The sequence below is a fragment of the Podarcis erhardii genome, assembly GCF_964252035.2.
Source record: "Podarcis erhardii genome assembly, chromosome: 3".
Classification (NCBI taxonomy): Eukaryota; Metazoa; Chordata; class Lepidosauria; order Squamata; family Lacertidae; genus Podarcis; species Podarcis erhardii.
In genome coordinates, this window is record NC_138507.1 from 67,468,560 (window position 1) to 67,494,418 (window position 25,859).

At 42.2% G+C, this 25,859-nt stretch overlaps 1 protein-coding gene and 1 long non-coding RNA gene across 16 annotated transcripts in view; one reads left to right on the forward strand and one right to left on the reverse strand.

The window, feature by feature from the left end:
• ESR1 (estrogen receptor 1) overlaps nucleotides 1-6,151 on the forward strand; it is a 237,624-nt gene extending 231,473 nt beyond the window's left edge. For 9 of the 10 annotated variants that reach the window (XM_081854342.1, XM_081854344.1, XM_081854343.1 and 6 more), the window contains one exon: nucleotides 26-6,151. In XM_081854342.1, the coding sequence (XP_081710468.1) occupies nucleotides 26-260 (235 nt within the window). In that variant the 3' untranslated portion in view covers nucleotides 261-6,151. The remainder of the gene's footprint in view (nucleotides 1-25) is intronic. The other variant, XM_081854345.1, reaches the window with a different exon arrangement.
• LOC309337688 overlaps nucleotides 1-25,844 on the reverse strand; it is a 123,712-nt gene extending 97,868 nt beyond the window's left edge. For 3 of the 6 annotated variants that reach the window (XR_014154489.1, XR_014154490.1, XR_014154491.1), the window contains exon 1: nucleotides 25,717-25,834. This is a non-coding gene — a long non-coding RNA (uncharacterized lncRNA). Of the gene's footprint in view, nucleotides 1-25,716 lie in introns of all 6 variants that reach the window. The other 3 variants (XR_014154488.1, XR_014154492.1, XR_014154493.1) reach the window with 3 other exon arrangements.
• Between the last annotated feature and the right edge of the window lie 15 nt (nucleotides 25,845-25,859).

The following is a 25,859-nucleotide window of genomic DNA, read 5'->3' on the forward strand; positions in this document are numbered from 1 at the left end:
GTTTTATTTCTATGTGAATCTGCAGCAATAAAGGAATGGAGCACCTCTACAACATGAAGTGCAAGAATGTGGTCCCTCTTTATGATTTGTTGCTGGAAATGCTAGATGCCCACCGTTTGCATGCCCCTGCAGCAAAAAAAACACCGCCACGTGAAGATGAGGCCATGAACCAGTTAGCAACCACATCCACTGCAATGCATTCCTTACCACCTTGCCGTGTGAACAAAAAGGAAGATGCAAAGGAGCCAGAAACCAAATGAGAGCCTACATTTCAAATAGCCTACAGTTTTCTGATAATCCCATTAAAAAACTACCTACTTCAGGCTTAGCTGAACTGGTACCATGTGTAAGCACTCCAATACTCAACAATCACCAGTGATTCCCAAAGCATTGCTTGATGATATTGTTAGTGGAATGTATAATTTTGGACATAATATGGGGAGTCAGAAACAATTATCTCTGTTTAATATAAACATAACACAATCATGAGGATTCCTGAGGTCTTTTTGCTGGTATCAGACTGAAAATTTGGGTGACCTTTCTCTTTGAAATCAACTGAGCAAAGATCCCAGCTGAGTTTGAGTAGGTGATGTTTACATTTGATGTTCATTGGCTCTTTGATAAATGTAAGAACCCTATTCCCCCCCAGCACACCCACGTACACACAAAATGATGGTGAACTACTCAGATTTTGTTAGACTCCAGTCTCATTCATATTTCAAGATAAACCAACAGGATTTAGAATATCACCATTCAGGCTTTTTAATTGTTATTTCAGGGACGTAATCTATACACAGCTAAACAAAGACTTTAGACCACGTGAACAGATGACTTCAGCAAGAAATCCTTCAATTAACTTGTTATGAGTGACAAAGAAGTGCTAGGTTGCAGTGGCACCCATAATGGGCTTGGTACAGCATTACAGAGCTTATGCTGGTAGAGATGGAACAGGTAGTTTTATGCAGAGCTATTTTTCTAGAAAAAGAAGTGCCGGAACTCACCACAAATACCTCCCTCATTCTTTTAGAATGGCAATGGCGCCCACCTGAAAGGTGCCAGAGCCCTTCTGAGATGTGCCAGAACCAAATTCCAGTGAGTTCCAGCTGGGAAAAGAAGCCCTGGTTTTATGATCACATAAAGAATTCTTAATGGGTAGCTACAGGCAGAATCCAGCACATGGGCCTACTAATTTCTGCAATGTGTTTGGAATGAAAGGATTGTACAAAAGTACTGTGCAGAAGTATATCCTTCCCACAGTTGTCTGGGAGTCAACCCTGCATTAACAATTATAGCAGAAGTTTTTTATATATTGCCTTTGACCAGAAAGGCAATTAATGCATTTTATAAATAAGCAGAAGAATCAAAATGGTTCAGTTTAGACACTACCTGATACATTATAGTATGAGATGGCAAAATCTGACTGATCATGTGGGGAGTTTTGTTGGTGCTGCCAGGAAGATACCACACTAGAATGGGAGCTTCCCTTTGTATGTTGCCATTTTGTACTGCAACTGAACAGCTTGCTGCTGCATATTTAGGGGTAGCAGCACTCTCACTTGTATGAATAGCATTGAATTTGGTCTCGAAGAAGAAGCGTGTATCCTTACAATTGCTGGGAAACAGAACAATTGTATCTATTGCATACTATCAATACTGCACAAGAGGACAATAATGTGGGGTCTTTGGGTTCTACATAGGTACAGAAGTGAGTCTTCATGTTTGTGACTGGATGCTCCCCAGTGTACAAAATAGCTCTGTGTTGAGTAACTACTGGCAAAGAGGAGGGAGGTGATGTGAGTAAAGACAATTTGTGTTGCACTGCAGCCGAGGTCACTTTCTGCCATTGGCCCAGGCACATACTGGCCCCAACTAATGATGATGAGCACACACACCTGGGGGCAGAAGGGAACCAAATCTGCAGGTGATCATCATGAGCTGCTTTTGTGGTATATATTGTTGCGCTCCTGCCTCTACCCAAAATCTATAAAAAGCAGTACAAGCACTAATGTTGTGAATAGTTTTCATCTCGTCTTAATTTTGCAAAATGTGCTCACCAATGCCTAGATATTGAGCTTTATTTCTGGTGGCCTTGCTTTTTATTAACGTAATGAAGTATTTGTCTTTCTGCATTCAAAATGTACAACAAAACAACAAAAATTGTTCTGCTTTGAAACTTCCCCAAAGCTGTTGGGGACTACAAAGTGCCTTGTCAGAAATTGACACATTTTCAAGTGATAACTGCTTTCTTGTGTATTGCATAGCATGAAGTATAAGCAAGAAGTCAAAATGTGTGTAGGACAACATTTAAAATAATCAGCAAAGTTTCTCCATTTGTATCCCAGTGCTTATAACACCCAATACATATAATTTGTACCCTTTTTTCTAGGGGGTATTTTTAGCTATTTCCCCAATCCTCTGTTTCTTTGTGGGCACAGAGCTTTATGTGTGTACAGAACTCCTGTGCTTGCAAGGACTTATCCATTAACATCAGTGAAAATGGCACAAAGGACAGCCAGGGGCTTTCCCTCCATTATAGTGAATAGGGAACAATTGTCAGGCACAAGAGCTCTGTGGTTGCATTGGATAACAGAGATGTTGAACTCGGGATGGAAGGTAATGTGTACAACACAAATTAACCATCATTGATCTAAATACACAGCTGCTTTCTTGGTTCTCCTACTTAATAGCCACTTGTGTAAATTACTTAAGTAGATCTGAACTCATTTTTGTAATTTATAGACATCAGTTTTGATAAAGACCATGGAAATAATTGCTTTGGCTTCAGAAAGAAGCAAACAAAAACAAGACAAGCTACAAAGAAGCTGTGGGTGAGGGAGGGGAAATGTCAGTTTGCAACCAGAATTTGTGGTTTTAGATCTCTAGTTTTAATGCCAACATACCTGTGGCAGGTTTAGCTTGGGAGTCCAAAGGGGGAATGTGTTACTTTCTATTAAATCTGTTTAACTTTGCAGGGGTGGGGTGGTTAGTTGTTACTATTGTTAGATTGTTGAAAGCATTGTTTTATCATTATTATTGAAAGCACCTTAAATGATGTAATGTGTGTGTTTGTATGCATATTATATACACACATGCAGAGCTCACCTAACAGACAACTGAATGTAACTGTTGTATTAACCCAGTCAACCGACTAAAATACAAAAATCACCATATGTTGTTTTTATACTTTTCAGCTATCCTCTCATATGCAATCATTTGTGCCTAAGGCTTAGCGATTGTTAGAAATCACTATTTCATATCAATTTTTATATTTACATTAGCCAAGACAGCACTAATTTAGCCTTGTATCTGAACACGATGAGGAACTATCCTTTAATGAAGGAAGGACATTCAAGGCAGCTAATTACGTTTCTTACCAAAATACTACTAATGATGGATATGAAAGATACCAAATATGGCAAGGATTGGTTCTTCTTTTTAAACCGAACGGTTGATACTGCACTTAAATTTAAAGACCAAAACATAAAACGCCCTGGAGATATAGAAAATGTAATCTTGCTACATGCCAAATCATTGTAATATGTTGGATTAACTTGCCTTATCTAATGTCAATTAACAGGCTCACTGGAAATACACAGGAGTGGAAAAGCCTTGAGTGGTGATATTTGTCTCTTTTCATTATTTCTTTTTTTGGTAAGGGCAATTTTTATAGCCAAGTATGAAAGCCATTCTTGTATTTAATGGTATTGTGGACTCTTGCTCAGGCAAACCTCCTCCTGCAGATAAACAGCCTCACGCAGTCATCGTTTTCTGTGTGGCAGGGTTATGCTTTTCTGTATGCTCATGCCATCTGAAATGCCCCTACTACACACAGAAAACAATGAGAGACTTATTGTTATGTCTCCTGCATGGGAAAAAAATCAAATCTGTAAGAGATAGTGCTGTGCAACAGTAATTGTCTTTTAAAAAAATCCTTCCAGTAGCAACTTCTAGACCAACTAAGTTTGTTATTGGTATGAGCTTTCGTGTGCATGCATACTTCTTCAGAAGTGTGCATGCACACGAAAGCTCATACCAATAACAAATAACAAACTTAGTTGGTCTCTAAGGTGCTACTGGAAGGATTTTTTTTATTTTGTTTCAACTACGGCAGACCAGAACGGCTACCTACCTGTAACGAGTAATTATCTTATCTGTTTGGATGGCTTGCCACCAGAACAGGCACAATTTATTGAACTTGAACTGTGAACAACCAATCTGATCTGCCAGACTGTCTAGCCACATCCTAACACAAAGGTGAATCTCTACCTGCATCTTAATGCAAGAGCGAGTGCATAACAACATCACAGTATTGTGTTCAGTACTAATTATTGATGTGCCGCACAGGTAACTTGCAGCATACTCACATTTAACTTGTATTCATCCAGCTTTGAGAGATTGGCAAATTTAAAAAATTAAATTAAAATGGGGACAAAAATATGGGGGGGGGGGGCATCTGGGGAAAAGAACTTTGGCAATCCCACCACTGCACCCAATGTGTTTTGAATATACATGATTTTGGCTGTAAGTGCTATCCTCAGAATGTTACCCTCACATAAGTTGAGAGTTGCCTGTATTAGTTACATTCCTGGTTATTGCTGGGGCAAGCCAACTGAGGGAGAGCAAGAATTACAGTGGAAACTCCTGGATGTTTGTGTATGTTGACTTTTGCCACTGCACAATTGATTAAGGAATTTTCATCTTAATGTAGTCTCAAAACACTTGGGGCAAAAATTGCCCGGTTTTTTTGTGTAATCTCTCACATTACTTACTATCCTGTTAGTCTCATGATAATATTCTGTGACAGAAAACAATGCAAGTAGCCGAATTTTTCCTTGATGGTTTTCCATTAGCCTATTGCCATTTAAAAAGTTGTCCTTCTGTACATAATTATCAACCTAAACTTGCCCATTGGAAAATTAGCTATGCCCTGATCCGGCTTTCATCGTGTCTTACAACTAAGTCCTAAGTGGGGAAGCACATTCCCATCCACCTCAAAAAAACACATCAAGTTAGTTTTGAGGAGCCTAGATAAGCATCTTCATTAGCATTTGCTGTACACATGGAATCCTGCTTACACAGCTTTTATTTGCTGGATTGTGGTGCTAGTACTTGCCATACAATTTGGTATGGACTTGAGCCTTCATTTTACAGACATGTTCTCAGTGCTACTGCTTTTAAAATGCAAAGCTAAAAGCCAACTTTTAAGTACACAATCTTTTGAAGATGCAAATGCTCTGCAGGGTAAGTCAAATTAATTGTTTGCTCTACATTACACCAATTTCTGAAAGCTTTTTTTCTAATGTATCTTACTGTGGCTTTGTGAAGTGAGTCTTCAGAACTGAAGTGACTGCTGAGTCAAGACTTGATCTTAATGCAGTGTTTTGAGCTATCTGTCCTAGTACATAAAACATTGTTGGAGTGGAATTGTGACATAAATCTTGGGGTACCAAAAATTTTCTTTTACATGAAAAGCCTTCTCTTTATAGATGCATTCTCTAGTTTTAATTCAAATATGGATGTGTTACTTTCTGGAATATTGTTCTGTATGTGATCATTGCCTTTTGACGGGCACTTCAACTTTGCACTGTTCTAAAGAGATTTTTGTAAAGAATCTACTTTTTTTGCATTCAAATGTGCCTAAACTTATATGCTGCCATGCTGCAAGCCTGTATTTTAGTAGGAATGTTGTCCTGCTGTGCACCTTTTTCTAAAAAAACCAAACAAAAACAAAAAACAAGCAGTGTACTCAATCTTGAAGTGCCCATCTAAGAATGGCAGAAGGATGCTAGTCAGAGAATAAACTCAACAAGCCACTTTATGCCACCTTATTGTATATATTTTTAAAATGAAGCTTTTTGTGCACTACAATATCCTTTCATTGTAAAGCTTTCCCTTTATTATGAGGCTCATGGGCCATAATGTATTTGTTGAATTATTCTGCTCTTTTGCTGATGCATGTAATGGTATAATTGATGTCCCTGTTTTGTTAGAATATTGCTTTGTTAAATGAAAGAAAAGTTTAAAAAGGGTAAACTTCCTTTTTTTGCACTTTCAAAAAATGTTACAAGCAGCTTCAGAAAAAAAATCAGCAGGATATCTGATCTGTCAAGATTTTCTCAGCTTTGATGTCAAAATAAAACAATGAACCACAGCACATTCTAGTTTGTGTATTACTAAAATATATTACCTTGGGTACAGTTCTCAATAATGACTGGTTACATTTCCCTCTCATTTAGCTTTAGTAAAAAAAAACACAACACAATTCTTTGGTTTTGAAAATAAGTGAAGGTTAAAACTTCTGTACAATACAAAAGTAAACACACAAACAACAAAAACTGAAAATTTTACATTAGTTTTAACCTTCACATCAGGATCTGAAAAACAGATCCATCCATTTAAAAACAAATCATGCAACCTTGGGCTTGTCCCCCCACCCTGCAAAATGATTTGATTCTACATAATAAAAATCCTCCTTCCACTTTTATGCTAAACTCCCAGAATACAACAGTTAAATAGATGAAATGGTACTGTGCAAGAATAATCAATTTCAAGTTTAAGGGACCTTGAAAAGAATTTTTTTTTACAAGAACCCTGATGTCCATTAACCAGAGCTTACTTCAAAATACTAATCCCCGTGTATGTGTAGCAGCTGTATTCTGTGAACTAAAAATGGGGAAAACCTGCATATGCAGGTACATATACAGTATACTGCAGATCAAAGATCTAATACAAAACACTATCTAGTCAGCAAAGCTTCCCAAATAAATGGTGAATGGCATCCAATAAATACTCCTACTTTACAGATAAGAAATGAGTACAAGGCCAGGCATGGTAAATGATTTTTTTTTTTTTTGCAAGTTTACTTCTTATTATTAAGCTATTGCGTACCATAAACTTTTGCCAATTTACTTGCAAATCTCTCACATAGCAATCAGTAGATCTTTATATTGTTCTCCACTCCCATTTTAAAGAAATCCTTGTGTGATAGTGAATTGGGACCCACTTGAACAATATTAGGTGTCTCATAAGGGCTGGATCATACAAGCACTTGATTAACCAACATTTGATGAAATGCCGTTGAATGTATGAACTGACACTGTTGAACAACATTTGGTGTATTAAAAAACTTAAAAAGGAAAAGCCCTAAATGGGCAGAGGGACCTCGAACACCAGTGAGCATGCTTGGTGGCTACAGGAAGTAGGATGGGGAGTGGGGGTGTTTGAAAACACTCTGAAATCCTTGAGCAGGGAATGAAATTGTGTAACCTGTATCAGGACATAGCTGGGTGGCTGGGACCCTAAACAAGAGCACTCCACAATGCAGCATATTGTTGTAGAAAGCACATCAAAGTGCAAGTAGATAAACAGGTATCGCTCCGGAAGGAAGGTAAATGGCGTTTCTGTGCGCGGCTCTGGTTTGCCAGAAGCAGCTTAGTCCTGCTGGCCACATGACCCGGAAGCTGTACGCCGGCTCCCTCGGCCAATAAAGCGAGATGAGTGCTGCAACCCCAGAGTCGTCCGTGACTGGACCTAATGGTCAGGGGTCCCTTTTACCTTTACACTTGATGAACCTGCAAGGACCCAAGGTAAATTATTCCCATGTCAATGAATGGGTATGGGGTGAAGACTGGTTCATAGGTTGGTTTTTAAAAGTTCAAGAATCATTATCCATAGCAGTTGCCTACTATACTATGAGTGATAATTACTGTTTTCATCAAAAGAGGTTTCTTCCTCTCTGGGGAAAAAGGACGTGATGGAGATTCTGCTAAATTGTTGGTATATGTTATCATAGTGCTGCTGTAACATCACTACAAATTGAATATTATATTGCACCAGTATCGGTGGTGGTCCAAGACAGATTGGGGAGCCCTGGGCAAGAGAGTCATAAGGCGCCCCTTAAAGGTATGAAAGCAAGTCAGGCATAAAATATCAATTAGTTATATATATGAAGCTGCAATGCAATATGGAATTATGTATCATAATACATTCATTGTGGTCACTTTTTATTACAGCAGGAGTGGAGAATATTACCGGTACTTTATATGTTGTAACAAAACTACACTGAAAACAATTAAAGCAACAATAAGCAAGCCATTATTTCCATATGTGATGCTCTTAAATACCATAAACAGAAAGAGCAAACACACACACAAAGCATACTGTGTGATATCCACATAGGCAGGTCATGTGGTGAACTGGTGATATCCAGTACACTGATAAAGAACAGTATTATGATTTAAGGTTTAATTCTCTAGTGCCCTATTAAATGAAATTAACGTTTCCAAACCTTCTGGGATGATAAGTCCTAAATGAAAACACTGTAATCCAAGCTCACCCAATTTTATGTTCAACTGAAATAAGTGTTGAATCTTACTAGTTATTCTTGCAACACAGATGAGCACAGATTGATTGGCTTATTTTTCTGCAGAGGGGCAGGGAGCAATTTCAACATTTTGAGTTCTAGTGAGTATCAACAACCACCTCTTTAACTCAACCAACAAATCTGTTGAATCCACGTCTCCCTCAAAGTGCAAAGATACACTTTTCAAGGTCATCGTCTCCCATTTTAGTCAAAGATTTAGCATCAAATATGAATCCATTATTTGTCCTTAAACTGCTCCATTTTGTTCGATCTGTGATCTACATGAACAAGATGGCTGCTGCCTCCTTGTGATGTCCTGGTCAACTGGGTATGAGCGTGAGGACATCTCTCAGCCAAGGAACTACTACTGATGTGGATGGCTTTGGACTAAGGGAGAAAAGGTCATCTGCCTGTGCTTTTGTAGGGAAACACTTGCATGCTTGCCATGCTGCTGAACTCAACACAAGGTAGCCTGAGACTGACTGACTGACTATAAAGGAGGCAGGCAGGCTTTTGTACTTGATTAGAGTGTGGGGCCGCAGGTGGTTGTCCCAGCCAACACTTGCAGTAAGCTGTTGCTGCACCTTGTCATAGCTGCCAACTTCTCCCTTTTCTTGCGAGGAATCCTATTTGGAATAAGGGAATTTCCCTTAAAAAAAGGGAAATGTTGACAGCTATGCACCTTGTATTCCACAAAGATACAGGGGAAAGACTCCTCAGTGCCTGCGTGTGAAGATCTGAAGGGAGAGCCTAACCAGATTCAGCTGCTACATCCCACAATACATTAAAAACTCTCTTATAACACTCTTAACAGTCTTGGCTTCCCCTAAAGTATCCTCCTGGGAACTGCAACTTGTCTTGGATACAAAAATGGATTGATAGTTCAATGAGGCCAATCTGGTTGACAGCCAAGCTGTGCCCCTATATGGACAGGAATAGCCTAACTTCTGCTGTCTATGCTCTGGTAACCTCTAGATTAGATTACCTAGCTGGTGCAGAATTTAACGCCCAGGTTGCAAAACGATTTGAGCATGTAACGCCAGTCCTGGCCTGACTGCCCTGACTGCCAGGTCCACCTGGCACCTTGGTTACATATCTTCAGCCGCCAAGCAGAAACATTCCTCTTCTCCCAGGCCTTTTGCTAATTAAACAATTTATGGCCTTTTAAACTGTGTGTTTGAGAGAGGGGTTTTTTTGTTTGTTTGTTACTATGGTATGTATTTTTGCGTTTTTATGTTGCAAACTGCCCTGTGCGCCTTGGGTGAAGGGTGGTATAGAAATTTAAGAACTAAATATACAAATAACAAATAAATGAAAAAGAGCCTAAACCTTATACCTTTTACAGTCACACTCCAGGATAAGATAAACAGGACAAAAGAACGTAGAAGGTGGAAATAAAGTAAACTGAAGAGGTTTTTCCATAGCAACAGATAATCCATAAACATACTGTGGCTGCCTCAATAGTTTTTAATAATAATATTGCCAATACAAAAATTTATCTTTATAATATGTGCTGGTTCCATCACATCATCCTCTGAAAGTCTTCTTTGGAGATTTCTGTTTGACTTCAGTGCCTCATGCCTTTCCACTCATTTACAAGTTCACTACTTTCAAAATTAACTTCCTGACCAGCGTCATAAAGGTTTCTGCCTTTCTGGAAGTGTAGAGACAGCTTGCTGAAAGTGTAAAATTACTTGCTAACTACAGCCCACTCACATTGCTTTTTCTATGGGCCTTTAGACCCCCATCGACTCCACTTTAGAGCGGTGTCTTGCTGACATGTCAACAGATGATTGTTCAGCTGTCAAAGATTGGGGGCTTGAGAAATTTGCAGGCAGTCCATATATTACATTAGTTCAAGGCAGGTACTGTATATATCTTCTGGCACTGAACACCCACTCTTCACTAAAGCTCTCCTTCATTCTATTCCAAAGTCTCCATCAGGAGGCAACTTAATTTACACTTTCTCCATTCCCTTTGCCAGATTTTGTGGCCTTCATGAAATTTCTTTTTGCAAAGCTGAATACAAGCACCACTGAAAATGCAGCACATCTCAGCTTCTGTCTTAGTCAATGTTCTTTTCTCTTTTCAACACGTAAAGTCATACAAGTTGGTGGCCACTACTACTACACCTTGGGCGGCAAACCACACAGGTCATCTGCGTGCTGTGTTTAGAAGTATTTCTACCTATTAAACGATTCAAAAGAGCCTATTTATATAAACTATTTTAGCAGCAGTCTGTTAAGCCACCTTCAAAGTCTGATGGGTTAAGCAAGTAATTTGACAAATGGATTGGGTCTTTGTCCAAGAAAGAATGTACACAATTAATGATTTTCCCCAGAACAATAACCCTTGCTTATTAACTGCAGCAATAATGTAGTCTTACACTTATTGTGAGCATCTGGTTTTCTCTGTTTTGTAGTTCTTTAAAAATATACTTGAAAGACTCTGTCTCTCTCTGTGTGTGTGTGTGTGTGTGCGCGCACGCGCGTGCAGAGACAAAGGTTGACCACAGTTTAGTGTAGAATTCATTTACACAGACACAACTACTGCAGCTCATTAAACACTCTACAAAACACCTGGAGAGTTGGACTCACAGCAAAGGCAGCATTCACTCAGATACACTGCCCCCCCCCATACACTATACAGACTTTTACATAGGTGTGGCCAGCACAACAGGGCTGTAGAACCAGCCTCCTGGAAGCAGTGTTGTTGCTGATGACTGGGGCAGGGTGGCAGCAATTATGGAGATTTGTGGCTATCTTGGTGGGAGGGCCAGATTGGTTATATTGGTGGGTTGGCACCACCCTGACTTTGCCACCACCCTGGCCCACACTTCCCAGGATGTGGAAGCTGTTAGGCTGGCAACTGACACCTGTGAGTCATTATTGTGGTTGTTATGGTTATATGTACTTCTTATTACTATGTATTACCTGTCCTTCACCCCAGGGTTCCAGGGCAGGTTACAACATTAAAGTACAATATTGAAAACAGTTCTAAACAATTTACAATCGCAAAAATAAGGTGGGTCCTAAAGAGGTGCATCTTCAACGTTCATTGGAAGCTGCATAATGAAGATGCCAGTTGCACCTCTGTGGGGAAGGAGCCCTCAAAACTTAAATACTTCTACAGAGAATGCCTTTTGACAGGCCACCACCCCTTCCAAGGGTCAAGGTGCTACCAAGGCACTACTAAGAGAGTCCCCTGCCAATCTTAGTACCCACACTTGTTTTCTCCTGCTCTGGAGGGTAGGACTCGGCCCAATGGCCTCAAGCAACAAGAAAAGGGATTCCGACCAAACATCAGAAAAAAACTTTCTGACTGCAAGAGTTGTTTTACAGTGGAATGGTTTCCCTCAGGAGGTTGTGGACTCTCCTTTCTTGGAGGCTTGTAAGCAGAAGTTGGGTGACCATCTGTCATGGATGCTCTAGCTGAGATTCCTTCATTGCAGGGGGTTGGACTAGATGACCCTTCGGGTCTCTCCCAACTCTACAATTCTATTATTCAAAGAGGATCCATAGGAACAAAGCCAGTCTTTCAGATATCTGGGGCCTAAATTGTTTGTGACTTTTAACGCTAATATGAGCACCTTGAAATAGCAACTAAATAATTATATTTCCAGGACCTACCCTACTTTCTATGAGGGCCACTCCATTTCTTTTACGGGATTCTTTCCCACAGTAGTAGATATGATGGTCATCCAAACTGAATTCGACAGAGGATGAGATGGTTGGACAGTGTTCTCGAAGCTACTAGCATGAGTTTGACCAAACTGCGGGAGGCAGTGGAAGACAGGAATGCCTGGTGTGCTCTGGTCCATGGGGTCACAAAGAGTCAGACACGACTAAACAACAACAACAACACCCTACTTTCTTGACTGCGGTTAGTTTTAAACTGATTTTGATGTTGCATTTTTAAATTGCTGTAACCCGCACTGGGACCTTAAAGGTGAAGGGTGGGTACAAAAAAAGAAAATCAAATAAGTACTAGGGCACTATTCAACTAAGTTTTACTTAAAGTAGACCCATTAAGAACATAAGAACAGCCCTGCTGCAACAGACAGACTAGTTGTGCACCTAGTCCAGTATCCTGTTCTCATGATAGCCAACTAGATGCTCACGGGAAGGGCTTAACGTAGACCTGTTCAAGCATTTCACTGGGTAAAACTTAGTGGACTAGGTAAAGGTAAAGGGACCCCTGACCATTAGGTCCAGTCGTGACCGACTCTGGGGTTGCGGCACTCATCTTGCTTTATTGGCCGAGGGAGCCGGCCTACAGCTTCCGGGTCATGTGGCCAGCATGACTAAGCTGCTTCTGGCGAACCAGAGCAATGCACGGAAACACCGTTTACCTTCCTGCCAGAGCAGTACCTATTTATCTACTTGCACTCTGATGTGCTTTCAAACTGCTAGGTGGGCAGGACAGAGCAGGGACCGAGCAACGGGAGCTCACCCCGTCGCGGTGATTCGAACCACCAACCTTCTGATTGGCAAGTCCTAGGCTCTGTGGTTTAACCCACAGCACCACCTGCATCCTTCTACTACCCCTAATAAATATTATATATAATAAATAATAAATATTATAATGCCACAAAAATGTAATCAATTTTGACACAAGATTTGATTTTTTTCAAATCAACATAACACAAAAACCTGACCTGATGAAGAGAAACGGATGCCATTTCCTGATTCAGCTGTGCAAAAATACCCTAAATCAGTTGTAGAAATCTAGACAACATTCAAAAAGTTAAATATTGTTGCCCAGTGATAAGTTGTGCCACTACCAAGAAGCTGATTTTGTAGCACAACCCATGGAATTGTCCCAGTAAGCAGCAGTGATGCTCTTGCCAGGAGACCAGCTTCACAATGCAACCTAGCCAGCTGTTTCTGCTTCAACACCACAGAAAGCTGCTGGGGTATCCTGCTTTACTAATGGCAGTCTTCTAATTGAAATAGTTGTCCAACTGGAGGTCTGTCCACTTGAAGTCCAGCTTAAAGATAAAGAATCATAAGGAGAGAACAGGGATCTTTGAAGGTGCTGACCAACAGTCTGCACCTGGACAGCAGACAGAGAATGAGCACAGGTCACTTGGTTGCACTCTTCCGAAGCAGTGCTAAGTGGGCTATGCATGTGATAAAAAAGGTCAATCCATGCAATGGAACCTCCCCCGATCTCTTCTGTGTGTCCCCAAACCCGTTCTTGGGTTTCCTTCAGACCTGTGGAGGTGCAGGATGTTGAGGTTGGGAGGGGTGAGGTCTCATTGTGTAATAATAATAATAATAATAATATAATTTATTATTTATACCCCGCCCATCTGGCTGAGTTTCCCCAGCCACTCTGGGCGGCTCCCAATCAGTATTAAAAACAATACAGCATTACATATTAAAAACATCCCTGAACAGGGCTGCCTTAAGATGTCTTCTGAACGTCAGGTAATTCTTTATCTCTTTGACATCTGATGGGATGCAGACCTCATTTTGTGTGAGCAGACCTCATTTTGTGCATGCAACAACTTAGTTGGATCCCACCCTAAGTCTATTTAAATTATAGTAATTATATTTAAATACATATCTATACATATAAATTATCTTAAGCAAATTAAAATGTGTGAGTGACCCCTTGAAGTTGCAAATGTATGGGCATTACTTCATTGTCTATTTTATTTTACTTATGATTAGAGACATATTTCGAAGACAGGAGTGCCTGGCGTGCTCTGGTCCGTGGGGTCACGAAGAGTCGGACATGACTAAACGACTAAACAACAAAGAGACATATTTCAGTGCTTTGTGTTGCTTACTCTTCTTCCTGGCATTCTTACTGACTCACCAAACAAAATGACAATACATGCTCTCCATCACCTCTCTAGATATTTTATCTACCTGTAAATCTCCAGTGCCTTTAAGATGAGTCTCATGGTCAGCAGTACGTGCTCTTTTCTTTTCAAAACAAGCACATTGTTAAGAAATGGGTTTGGTTTCCTATATTCTAGGACACTTCTAACAGAAAAAAAAAAATCATTGTTGTGAGTGCTACCCAAATGTGAATTGATCAGCATTTTATGCCTCACAAGCTGTTGTTGTATGTGAGCCTGTCTACATGGCAACTGCAAACACTACCAGTTTGGCCCCATAGCAAGCAGCCAGATCGATGTCTGGAAAAAGGCTAGCACATTAACCCACAGAGTGGGATAGCAGTAAAGGGACACTGCTTGTCCTATACAGTAGATGCCTCCTACCTATCTCTCGCTCCCCTGCACTTCAGGGAGCTAACAGGCTGCGGCCTTCTTGCATACAACACCAGCTGGCTTCATGCATGCATCCAGTTCTACAAGTAAGCACCATTCAGATGAGTTCTAGGACACACCAGCATTAGTTTAACAACGCAGTTTCCTACCACGTTAAATCCCACCCATCTTTTGTGCTGCACTTCTCTGACCCCAAAGTAGAGCTGTGACTCATCACTCATCCCATCTGGTATCTATCACATTCTTCATTGGTGTTCATAAGCGAAACATAGTGGTGTTTACATCTCTTTGCTTCAAATAAAATAACATATTAAAACAACACAGAACACTCTTAATCATTCTCTTTAACATTTCTTTCTACTCTGAAGAACAGTCATTTCATATAATTCAGATTTTATCTGCTATTTTTAAGTCATGACGGAGCTTTTCCTCTAACCATGTGGTTATTTATTTATTTATTGGATCTCTCTGAAACAAGTTTATACAGAAATGCTTCTTAGCAATTCAAGCAGATTGTATTCACTGGGCTATTTTCATTTTTAAGATTAAGGTTAAGGGACCCCGACCATTAGGTCCAGTTGTGGCCAACTCTGGGGTTGCGGCGCTCATGTCGCTTTATTGGCCGAGGAAGCCAGCGTACAGCTTCTGGGTCATGTAGCCAGCATGACTAAGCCGCTTCTGGCGAACCAGAGCAGCGCACGGAAACGGCGTTTACCTTCCCGCCAGAGCGGTACCTATTTATCTACTTGCACTTTGACCTGCTTTCGAACTGCTAGGTTGGCAGGAGCAGGGACCAAACAACGGGAGCTCACCCCGTTGCAGGGATTCGAACCGCCAACCTTCTGATCGGCAAGTCCTAGGCTCTGTGGTAAAATTAATATAATGTAAGTATGAGAAGTGCTGTGACGTGGGGTTTGTGATTTCAGCTCTCTTGACATAACATGCTGGAGACAGTTCTCTAGTAACACTTCTTTATTAAAGCAACAAGACTGAGACTTGAGGAGGGGAGAGCTACATTTATAGGGACAGGGAACTAGCTAGAAAGGATACATTTTGGAGGGAACAATATCAGGCAATCACAGTCCTGCCTTTTGGAGGCAACCAATAAGACAGAGGATCCAAATACAGCAGCTTAAATGAACCAATAGTAGCTGTACCCTCTGGAACCAAAAGGCAGTTACTTTACCCTAATGCAATTACAGACAATAATAATACAGATATAAAATCCTTTGACTCAATACACAACACCCCTCCCCCCCAGTGAGCACAGCAGACGTAATCTCTCAGGTACTGTGGGGTCCTACAACTTCTACTTGATCTCCTGACAACAGGTGTTGCCGGTTCTGGATTGGGTGCCACCTGTGGTAGGGGGGCTGCTATAGGGGTTTTGTCAGGAACAGATGGAGTCCCAGACATCTCAGGGTCCCCTACTTGTACCTCGTCATCCTGAGGACTAGCAGACCCTGGTTCATTTGCTGAAGCCCCTGGTGATTGCACCTTTGGGCCATTTTCACTCTGGTCTTGCAGCTCTGCATCGTTAGCCAGGGATGAATTATCAGACTCCTCCCTGCTGAGCGCCCGGCGCCTCAGCTGATCAATATGTCTCTTCCAAACTTGCCCATTTTCCAAGGTCACATAATAGGACACAGGTCCACTAGTCCGGGTGACCACACCAGCCACCCACCGCAAACCTCATGAATAGTTCCTCACCCAGACCAGATCTTCAGGGGCGAAATACCTTGTTGTGTCAGTCTCAGCCTGGGGATTTGCTATTGAATTACGGTTTGGCATTTTATCCTGGTGGACATAATCCAGCACTGTTACCAATCTTCTACCCAAGAGGAGCTCAGCTGGCGACTTGCCTGTCGCAGTACATGGCATCGCATGCTGCAAAAATAACATTTGCGCGATGCGAGCTGACCAGTTACCCTCCATTAAGCGCGCAATGGATTCTTTGGCTGTTCTTACCATGTGCTCCGCCTGCCCATTGGAGGATGGGTGAAAGGGCGCGGATGTGACCCCTCTTATGAAGTTATCAGCCAAGAATGCCCTGAATTCTTGGGATACAAAAGCTGCCCCATTATCTGATACAATGGTCTCAGGTAACCCGTGGGTTGCAAACAGCTGCCTCAACACCTTGATTACGGCAGCTGATGCCATGCTAGGGACCATCGCCACTTCTAACCATTTGGAATATGCATCGACGATAACCAAAAAGACCTTCCCCTGGAATGGCCCAGCAAAATCTAAGTGCAGCCGGCTCCAGGGAGATCTGGACTGCTCCCACCAGTGAACTGGTGCTCTGGCCACTTCTGGCCGCACCTCTTGGCATGCCTTGCATGTTCGTACCCACTGTTCTATGTTCTGGTCCATTCCAGGCCACCACACATAACATCAGGCTAGCGACTTCATCCTGACCATTCCCGGGTGTCCCATGTGAAGCGTCTCAAGAACCCTGTTTCTCAGTGGTGCTGGGATGATCACCCTATTTCCCCACAGGAGACAACCCTTATGCATGGATAACTCGTGCTGCCTTGTTGCATAAGGCCTGAATTTGTCTTCATGCGGACCACCTAGCCACCCCCTCCCCACCCAAGTGAGCACACGGGAGAGAACAGCATCTTTCCTCGTTTTCTCAGCAATATCAGTAGCCGTTACAGGAGCCCCCGGAAGCGTTTCCAGCATCATTATGTGCTCCGCTGGAGCAGGATCCTCATTGCTCCCGCCAGGAAGGGGCAATCGACTCAGCGCATCAGCGTGGCACAACTGTTTCCCCGGCACATGGGTCAAGGTGTACTGGAACCCATTCAGGAATATAGACCAACGCAACATTCTGGGGGAGAGAATTTGTGGCGTTTGTTTGTTCGGGTTGAACAACCCCAACAGTGGTTTGTGGTCCGTTTCAATGGAGAAATGACGACCGTACACATAATCATGGAACTTTTTGATTCCTGCCACAATTGCAAGCGCCTCTTTGTCAATTTGAGCATAGTTGCGCTCCGTGGGCGACAACGTACAGGAATAGAAAGAGATGGGCTTTTCCGACCCATCCGGTTCCCTATGACTCAGCACCGCCCCCAGGCCGTATTGAGAGGCATCACATGCCGGGACCAGCGGCTTCGATTCATCATAATGAGCCAGGACGCTCTTGCTACTCAGCATTCCTCGCAAGGAGTCAAAAGCCTTCTGCTGCTCCTGCCCCCATCGCCACACATTCTTTTTCTGCAACAGTCTATGTAATGGTTCAGCTACCGAAGCTTTCTGGGGTAAGAACGAATGATAAAAGTTAATAAGTCCCAGGAATGACTGCAACTCCGTCTTGTTCTGTGGTCGTGGTGCCTCGATGATGGCCTTAACCTTAGCATCTGTGGGGGGGATGCCTGATGCATCAATTTTAAACCCCAAGAATTCCACAGTTGGCACCCCAAAACTGCATTTTTCCTTTTTTAGTTGCAACCCCGCCTCCTTGAACTTGAGCAACACTGCACGGACACGCGCAACCAGTTCCTGTGGGTCTTTTCCAGCAATCAAAACGTCGTCAAAAAATGGCAAGACCCCCGGCAGACTGCTTAACAGGCGTTCCATGAGCCCTTGAAAAATCCCTGGGGCCACACAAACTCCAAATTGTAATCTGTTAACTCTGAACGCCCCTTTATGTGTGACAATAGTCTGTGCTGATTGTGGGGTTACTGGCAGCTGTTGGTAAGCTTGTGCCAGGTCAATTTTGGCGAACACCTTGCCCCCAGCCAGTTTAGCCAACAGATGTGATACGACTGGAATGGGGTATGAGTTTTCCCTGAGTGCCTTATTGATAGTACATTTGTAATCAGCACAGATCCTGACTTCCCCATTTGCTTTAAGGGGCGTGACGATTGGAGTCTCCCACTTAGCGGAGTCCACAGGTGAGAGAACTCCCTGCTTGACCAATTTATCCAGCTCTGCTTCGATCTTGGGTTGCAGTGCAAATGGCACTCGCCTTGGTTTGAGTCGGATTGGGGCCACCCCAGGGTCCAATTTGAAGTCAACTGGGGGCCCTTTATAACAGCCCAGTTTTCCATTAAAGAGACCAGCAAATTCTTTGCATAATGCCTCGCTCATCTCAGGGCAGGTTTGGATTGAATTAAGCCCTGATATACTCAGTCCCAGGGCGGGGAACCAGTTAGTGCCCAGGAGACTGGGGCGACTGCCCTTCGCAATCACCAGTTTGAGTACCGCTTGTTTGTCCCGGAACTGTACTCTCACGGCACACATTCCCATGACATGGATGCGGCCCGCTGAGTATGACTGCAAAGTTGCCGGGAAGGGCTCCAGAGGGGGCAACTTACCCCTGGGGAAGAATGTCCTCGTGGTCTGGTCCGACACGATAGTGAATCCAGATCCGGAGTCCACCTCCATGTCGCACAGCTGACCCTCAATCTTCACCTTGACGTGTGCCTTGCCTTGCGCTGGAAACTGCACGACCCTCCCGTTGATCTCCGTTACGTAGTGGCAGTCCTTTAGAACATGGTTTGCTGTGGGCGATTTGCGATGCTCCAGTCTAGGTGCTCCTGTCGCTTCCAACGCCGCCGATCTACAGACCCTGGCGATGTGACCTGTCTTTCCGCACGTCCGGCACATAGCATCCCGGAAACGACAACTCTTCCGCTCATGGTTTCCGCCACAACCAGGGCACCTGCCTCGGTGATCTTTGTGCACTGTGCAGGCCTGACGCACTGACTCGACCCCACGGACTGGGCTCTGGCTCGGAGTAGCCTCTAGCTCGTCCATGGCATGCGCAACTTCTATCTGTGGCTTAGGGGCCCTGCGACTGGCATCAAGCTCCTCTCTTTCATAATTCTCCGTGGCGGTGGCCTCCTTCAAGGCTGAAGCAAGGGTAACCTCTTCTTTAGCCACGATGCGTCTTCTGGCTTTCTTGCTGCTCAGACCACCGATAAACCGATCCAGGAGAGTCTCTTCCAGATCTTGGAAGTTGCAGTGCTGAGCGAGCTTCCGCAGTTCAGCTAGAAATGCAGATACAGACTCCCCAGCACGCTGCTGCCTCTTATGAAACTCCATCCGCCGGGCCATCTTGGTCTCAGTAGGCGCTAAATGGCTTGTTAGGCAGGCAAGAATATCTTTGAGAGATGTCTCACTTAGCTTCGCTGGGGCAAGCAATGCCTTGGCCAGCGTGAAGATCTCAGGCCCACAGTAGCTCAGGAATGTGGCCCTTCTTTTGCTGGCATCGGTGATCCCTTGAGCCACTGCGAAGAACTCAAAGCGTTCGACGTAGTCTTCCCACGTGTGGGGCCCTGATGGCTGGAAGGGCTCCAATACCCTTGGACTCTCCATTATCCTGTGGGCAGGGTCGTCTTCTCAGCTGGCCAGTGAGTCTTGTTCTTAGCTACAATCCGGACTCTGAGGCAGGGCTGCGTTTAACCGCTCCTCAGCATTCCGGATCCCACCTTCGTCGCCAGTTGTTGTGACGTGGGGTTTGTGATTTCAGCTCTCTTGACATAACATGCTGGAGACAGTTCTCTAGTAACACTTCTTTATGAAAGCAACAAGACTGAGACTTGAGGAGGGGAGAGCTACATTTATAGGGACAGGGAACTAGCTAGAAAGGATACATTTTGGAGGGAACAATATCAGGCAATCACAGTCCTGCCTTTTGGAGGCAACCAATAAGACAGAGGATCCAAATACAGCAGCTTAAATGAACCAATAGTAGCTGTACCCTCTGGAACCAAAAGGCAGTTACTTTACCCTAATGCAATTACAGACAATAATAATACAGATATAAAATCCTTTGACTCAATACACAACAAGAAGAGGACATTTTTTTAAGTACTTAAAAATATTATTATTGCAGTCTTTAATTTTTTCAGACTCAGAACCTACTAACAGCCAGTGATTTTTTTCTGGAGAGACGAAGGGGGATGCATACACCTAAACATTTTGTGAATTTAAGTTTAGCCTCACTGTGGGGCAGTATTTCAATATGAGTAGGACAATGAGAGTATCCCTAAACATTTTTTTAGGAAAAAAGCACTGCTTACAGCAGACTACTAAGTTGTTTAGACTGGAGCCCCTGGAATCTTGCACCAGAGACTGAGGTGGCATGCAACAGTAATATTAACTAAAACTATGACTATTCTTGTTAATATTTTTGTCTCCATTGATCAGTGTGTATTACCAGCATTTGCTGGTGGAAAATTCTGTATGTTTACATCTTGCTCCTGTACATTCCTACTGACAAATAAATCTCCCCTTGTCCAATCAGACTTGCTTCTAAATTACAATAAATCTATCTTAATAATTTAAGTTTCCTTGCTTTAACTCAGCTCACCCTGAAACAAAATCAGGCATGTGTAATGCATACTCATTTAGAGGTATAATTAATTTTGTTTTATAGCATTAGTATCTGTTGCCAGTGTTTAAAGATAATGACGAAAATACCAGACGTTGTGGAGCTATAAGATGGGAGATTGAGCCCTTTGGCTGCTATCTCTGGCCTATCATGATCCCAGGGACAACCCTGGTTAGTTCACACATTTCACAATGTGCAGACACTCTTTGAGGTTATTTTTAACACTCCTGAACAATAATTTTCAGACTAGCACTTAACTCAGGATAGCTGCCACCACATAGTAGCTGTCTCTGGCACAAAGATTACTGTGGAACCAGGGAAGAAGAACTGATTTAAGACTATGGGCTCTCTTCATACTTACTCCAACAAGACAGTTCCCCCATACTCTAATTACCAAAAATTTAGGCATTGGAATTGTGTGTTCAAACAGTGCCAATTCTCTTTTTACTTGTTGTTTTGTGATATATTTTAGCATAAAGGAACTACCTACATTACCCATAATGGGCTTCATGTTTCCTGGCTTGGAGTAACACACACATTTATCATTGATGTTGACTGCTCTTTTGTTCAAATGTTGCTGTTGAGAAACTTGTACTTAAAAAATAATTTTTTAAAAAAGTGTGCATGCCCATGCAAATACCCGCATGCATGCCCCCTGGGGATCTCAGGTTTCTGGAGCTTAGGGAGGGGCAGGGAAATACTAATCGAGGGGAAAGGCAAGAACACACAGCACAAATACAACCTGCCAAGCACCACCCACCAGTGTGGCCAGGAAACACTGAAAACGATTTCAGAAGCATTAAACTGAAAGTGCTCATTTGCACCTGAAGGTGCACACAATTACGCACCTGGAAACAATGACCGACATACACATTAATGCCCTAGAGTGGACACAGCCCAGGTAAGTTAAGTATCTGCCCTGATCACACACAGTACTCAGACCAGAGCTGCAATCCTAATACACACTTAGCTGGCAGAAAGCCCCATCAAAGCCAGTGGGATTTACTTCTAAGTAAACATATACAGAATTGTGCTGCACATTCAGGTTCTTTCTTGATCAGGGCTTAAGGAAGCTTCTGGTCCCCAATCCTGGATAACACTTGGGCCATTGCAACAGCAGTGGTGAGCATGTATGGCATGTTGTGGCACTTGTGTAGTACTGATATACAACACTGAATGGTGCCCATCATATATTCTCACTGCCTTTCAGTTTCATAAGCTCAGTAAATCATTTTTATAAGACACAGAGTCAATATCAAATGAAATTCAGGTATACCAACCAGATACACAACCCATGAGATCAGCATCCAACTTCTCAGAGAATGAAGTGGCATTCTGCCACCAGAGACTGAGCAATAACTGCCTGTGACTTCCTTAGTATATGACGGTGTGATTTGTTTGGTTAATTCGGAGAGTCAACAAGATTCTGGCATGAGCATATGGTATTCAGTTTCATAGAGGAACAGGCTCTGAGTGCCACTTGAGATTGTACATATGACTGATACCAAGCAGAAGACAGACATGACATTTATGAGCATCATAATTCTCCTGTTTTAATAGCTCAAAAACAAGTTCTTTCAAGACAGAGTCAACAGTTTACCAACATCCAGGTAAATTAAATTAATTGCTCCAACTTTTAATAATGAAATAATCTGATAAGACAACAACCATGGTCTGAACTGAGTTGCTTTTGATGGATTTGAGTAGTTCCTACTTGTCCTTCTTTCAAAATATTTCAGACTATGTCTACATTTTTTTTTTTTTAAAAAAGTATATATTCCATATAAGTAATTTCCAGGGTATTTTCCTATGTATATATTTCAAATATTGAAGATGACATAAATTTTCACCTTGGTGATTATTACTCTTTTATTGTAGGAATTAAAAATTATGTCGGTATGTGTCTTATTACAGATGGGTGAGCTATTTACTTTCAGGCATTCATGCTGAATTATACTACTAGTGGGTACACTGACAGTGGTAGTAGATCTCTGCTCAGTGAATTTTCTGCAGCATAGTGAGAACCACCCCAGAAGATAAGGCCCCTCTCTAGTGTTACAATTAAAATGCATCCTGTATCTTCAGATATTATTTCAGTAAACTGTCAACCACAATAAGACCAAAGCATTAGGTCCAGCTTGTATATTTGGAAACCTAGTATATTAATGTTTATTAGAGAAATTTAAGCTTAAGAGAAATTTAAGCTTATGATATTCACATATTATGCTTTATAAAACATGTATCAAATCTCTTTACTATATTCTATTCTTTCATTATTATTGAAGCTGTGTTATTATTATTGAAGCTGCGATCCAGTTAGAAGTTTAACTTTTGCATGAAGCAGCCTTGAAGTTTTAGCAACTTCTCAAGAACAACAGATAAGCTTTAGTAGTTGCTTGGAAACAACATTCCAGAGGCGTTTGTTTGTGTGTGAATGGCTTTTGCTTACAGGAGTAGATAAGAAATAGGTTTGGCCTAGCAGATGAGCAGTGCCTCCAATATGCGCTTTTGCTCTTTACTATGCTACAAACTTTGGACCTACACAAAACTGAGGCTATTCCCATGCATGTGAAGAGGACAATGGTGAGACAAACTTGGTTTTTGACTATGCTGTATTCACAACCAATTGCATTCTAGATTTTGTAGGATAGGACTATGCTTCACTATTCCATGTGTATATAAAGGCAGTTCTGCCCCAGTGCCAATTGGGAAAAGGCAATTTGGAGGTAGAAGCCAAGGCAGAGAAACCAATTGCAGAGAAGGTCTAGAGAAGGCATGGCCAAACTCGGCCCTCCAGATGTTTTGGGACTACAATTCCCATCATCCATGACCACTGGTCCTGTTAGCTAGGGATGGTGGGAGTTGTAGTCCCAAAACATATGGAGGGCAGAGTTTGGCCATGCCTGGTCTAGAGCAACTAAGAAGACTAAGACGACCAATTGGGAAAAGGATTACAATTCACAAAAATGGATTACAATTCAGGGAAGACTTAAACAACAGAAATCCAAGGACATGTGTCTGCAGCATTCATCTCTCTCTCTCTCTCTCTCTCCCCCCCCCCCCCATTTTTACTTGTCACAGTCCAAGTCTTTGGCAGGGGAGTAGGTGTGTGTGTGTGTGTGTGTGTGTGTGTGTGTGTGTGTGTGTGTACCCCATCCTTTGTACCCCATGAAATAGGGTTAGTGTGCTAAGGAAAGTTATACATTCACTACACTCTCCAGCCACCTGTTTCTAGGACTTTTCAGAAGGAAAAGTCCCAACTGTGTAATATTGATTTCAAAGAATAAAGCTTTGAACCTTCATTTTTTGTCTTATCTGGAAGTGCCAAGGATTGAACATATGTCCTGCATAGAAAGCAGGTGCTTTAACACTGAGCTGGTTCTGCCTAGAAGTAGCTAACACTGACTAGCATGAGCTTTTCAAGATCTCTGGGTTTTTTCCTAGTCTTGCTGTGCTGACCCTTTTTAAACGGAAATAGCCAACAGTAAATCTGAACCATTTTCCATGCAAAGCATATACTCAACCACTAAGCTCTCTCATCGGTTTCTTTCCTTTCTCCTTATTTAAATTCAACACACAGCAAGCATTATCTACTGCAGCATTAAATGCTACTAAAATGTTGACATTTTGGATGCAACTCTCAGGAAATTTAGTAAAATATAAATTAAGTGAAACACACAATAACAACAATGCTGGAAATTAAGTGGATACTATAAAGATAAATTTACTGAGTACAATTGAAGGGCTGGGATGAATTAGCATATTCTAATTATCTTCCCTGTGCTCCTGTAGACTCTGCAACTATTCAGCTTATATCCACCAGCCTTGCAAAAAATTAACAAGGGATAACCCCACCTCCACCACCTGCTCCAATACACATATACACCTACTTCACTCCCCAATTTCTTTTTCTCCTTTCCTCTGTTACTGGCCCTGCCCCCAAAACTGAAGTTTAGGACTCAGAGCTCCAATGTATTTCCCAAGTTTATCCCCAAATGTCAAGCAGGAGACAATGGCAAAATGGTGCTTTTGTCAATTGCCTGCTTGACTGACCTCAGCTGGGACTTGTTCCATATCCTCATGCACATTGTAAATTCAGCCTGCACTCTGCAAGCATAGATAGCACATTTCTAGCTGCTGACACACAGGTGTGTGACAGGGCAATGGAACTACCACAACCCAACATTATACAGCCCACCTGTGGCTATTCTTCCGTGTAAATGTTAACTATTTTGTTAAGAATGACTTCCCCCTCAGACTTCAAGTAATTGAGGGGGGGGCTGTATGTACAGTTTTCTAACTATTAGCTGACTCCTGTTGAAGTTTCACTTCATGTGCCATTTTTTTGAGGCAGGTATATAGACACATTTTTTTGTTCAGGCTTCTTTTTTTAAAGTAATCCCAGGTGTCTTGGCCTACAGGTGCTTCAAATTTCAGCTTCCTGGGCTGTGAGGAAATTCCCTCACCTTTTGAAGAAACACGTTTGGCAACATACAAGCAGAAACATACAAGGCTCCCTTTTTCATAATTGTTCTGGTCACCAGGGTAACTTGTGGAACTTGTGAGCTAAATTTCAGCTTGTTGAATTAATTGGAAGTATTATTCACCATTATGAGTGAGGCCTAAGAATCCTTAGTATAATATCAAATTATGTTAATCAACCACATTTTCAAATACTGTAAGTATCTGCTCATTCCAAGCAGGAAAATGACGCTTCACCCTGACCACAGTGCTCTAAACAACTGAAAAGCAGAAATTACGTACCTCAGGGAGAAGCACTTCTTCAAAAATCACTGCCCAGTTTCTTCCACCTTTGTTTCCTTGCAGGCTGTTTATTTGTGTGCTCACCTTCTAGCATCTTCTATGCTTTGCTGGGCTCCTGAACTCCACAGTGAATATTGCAAGCT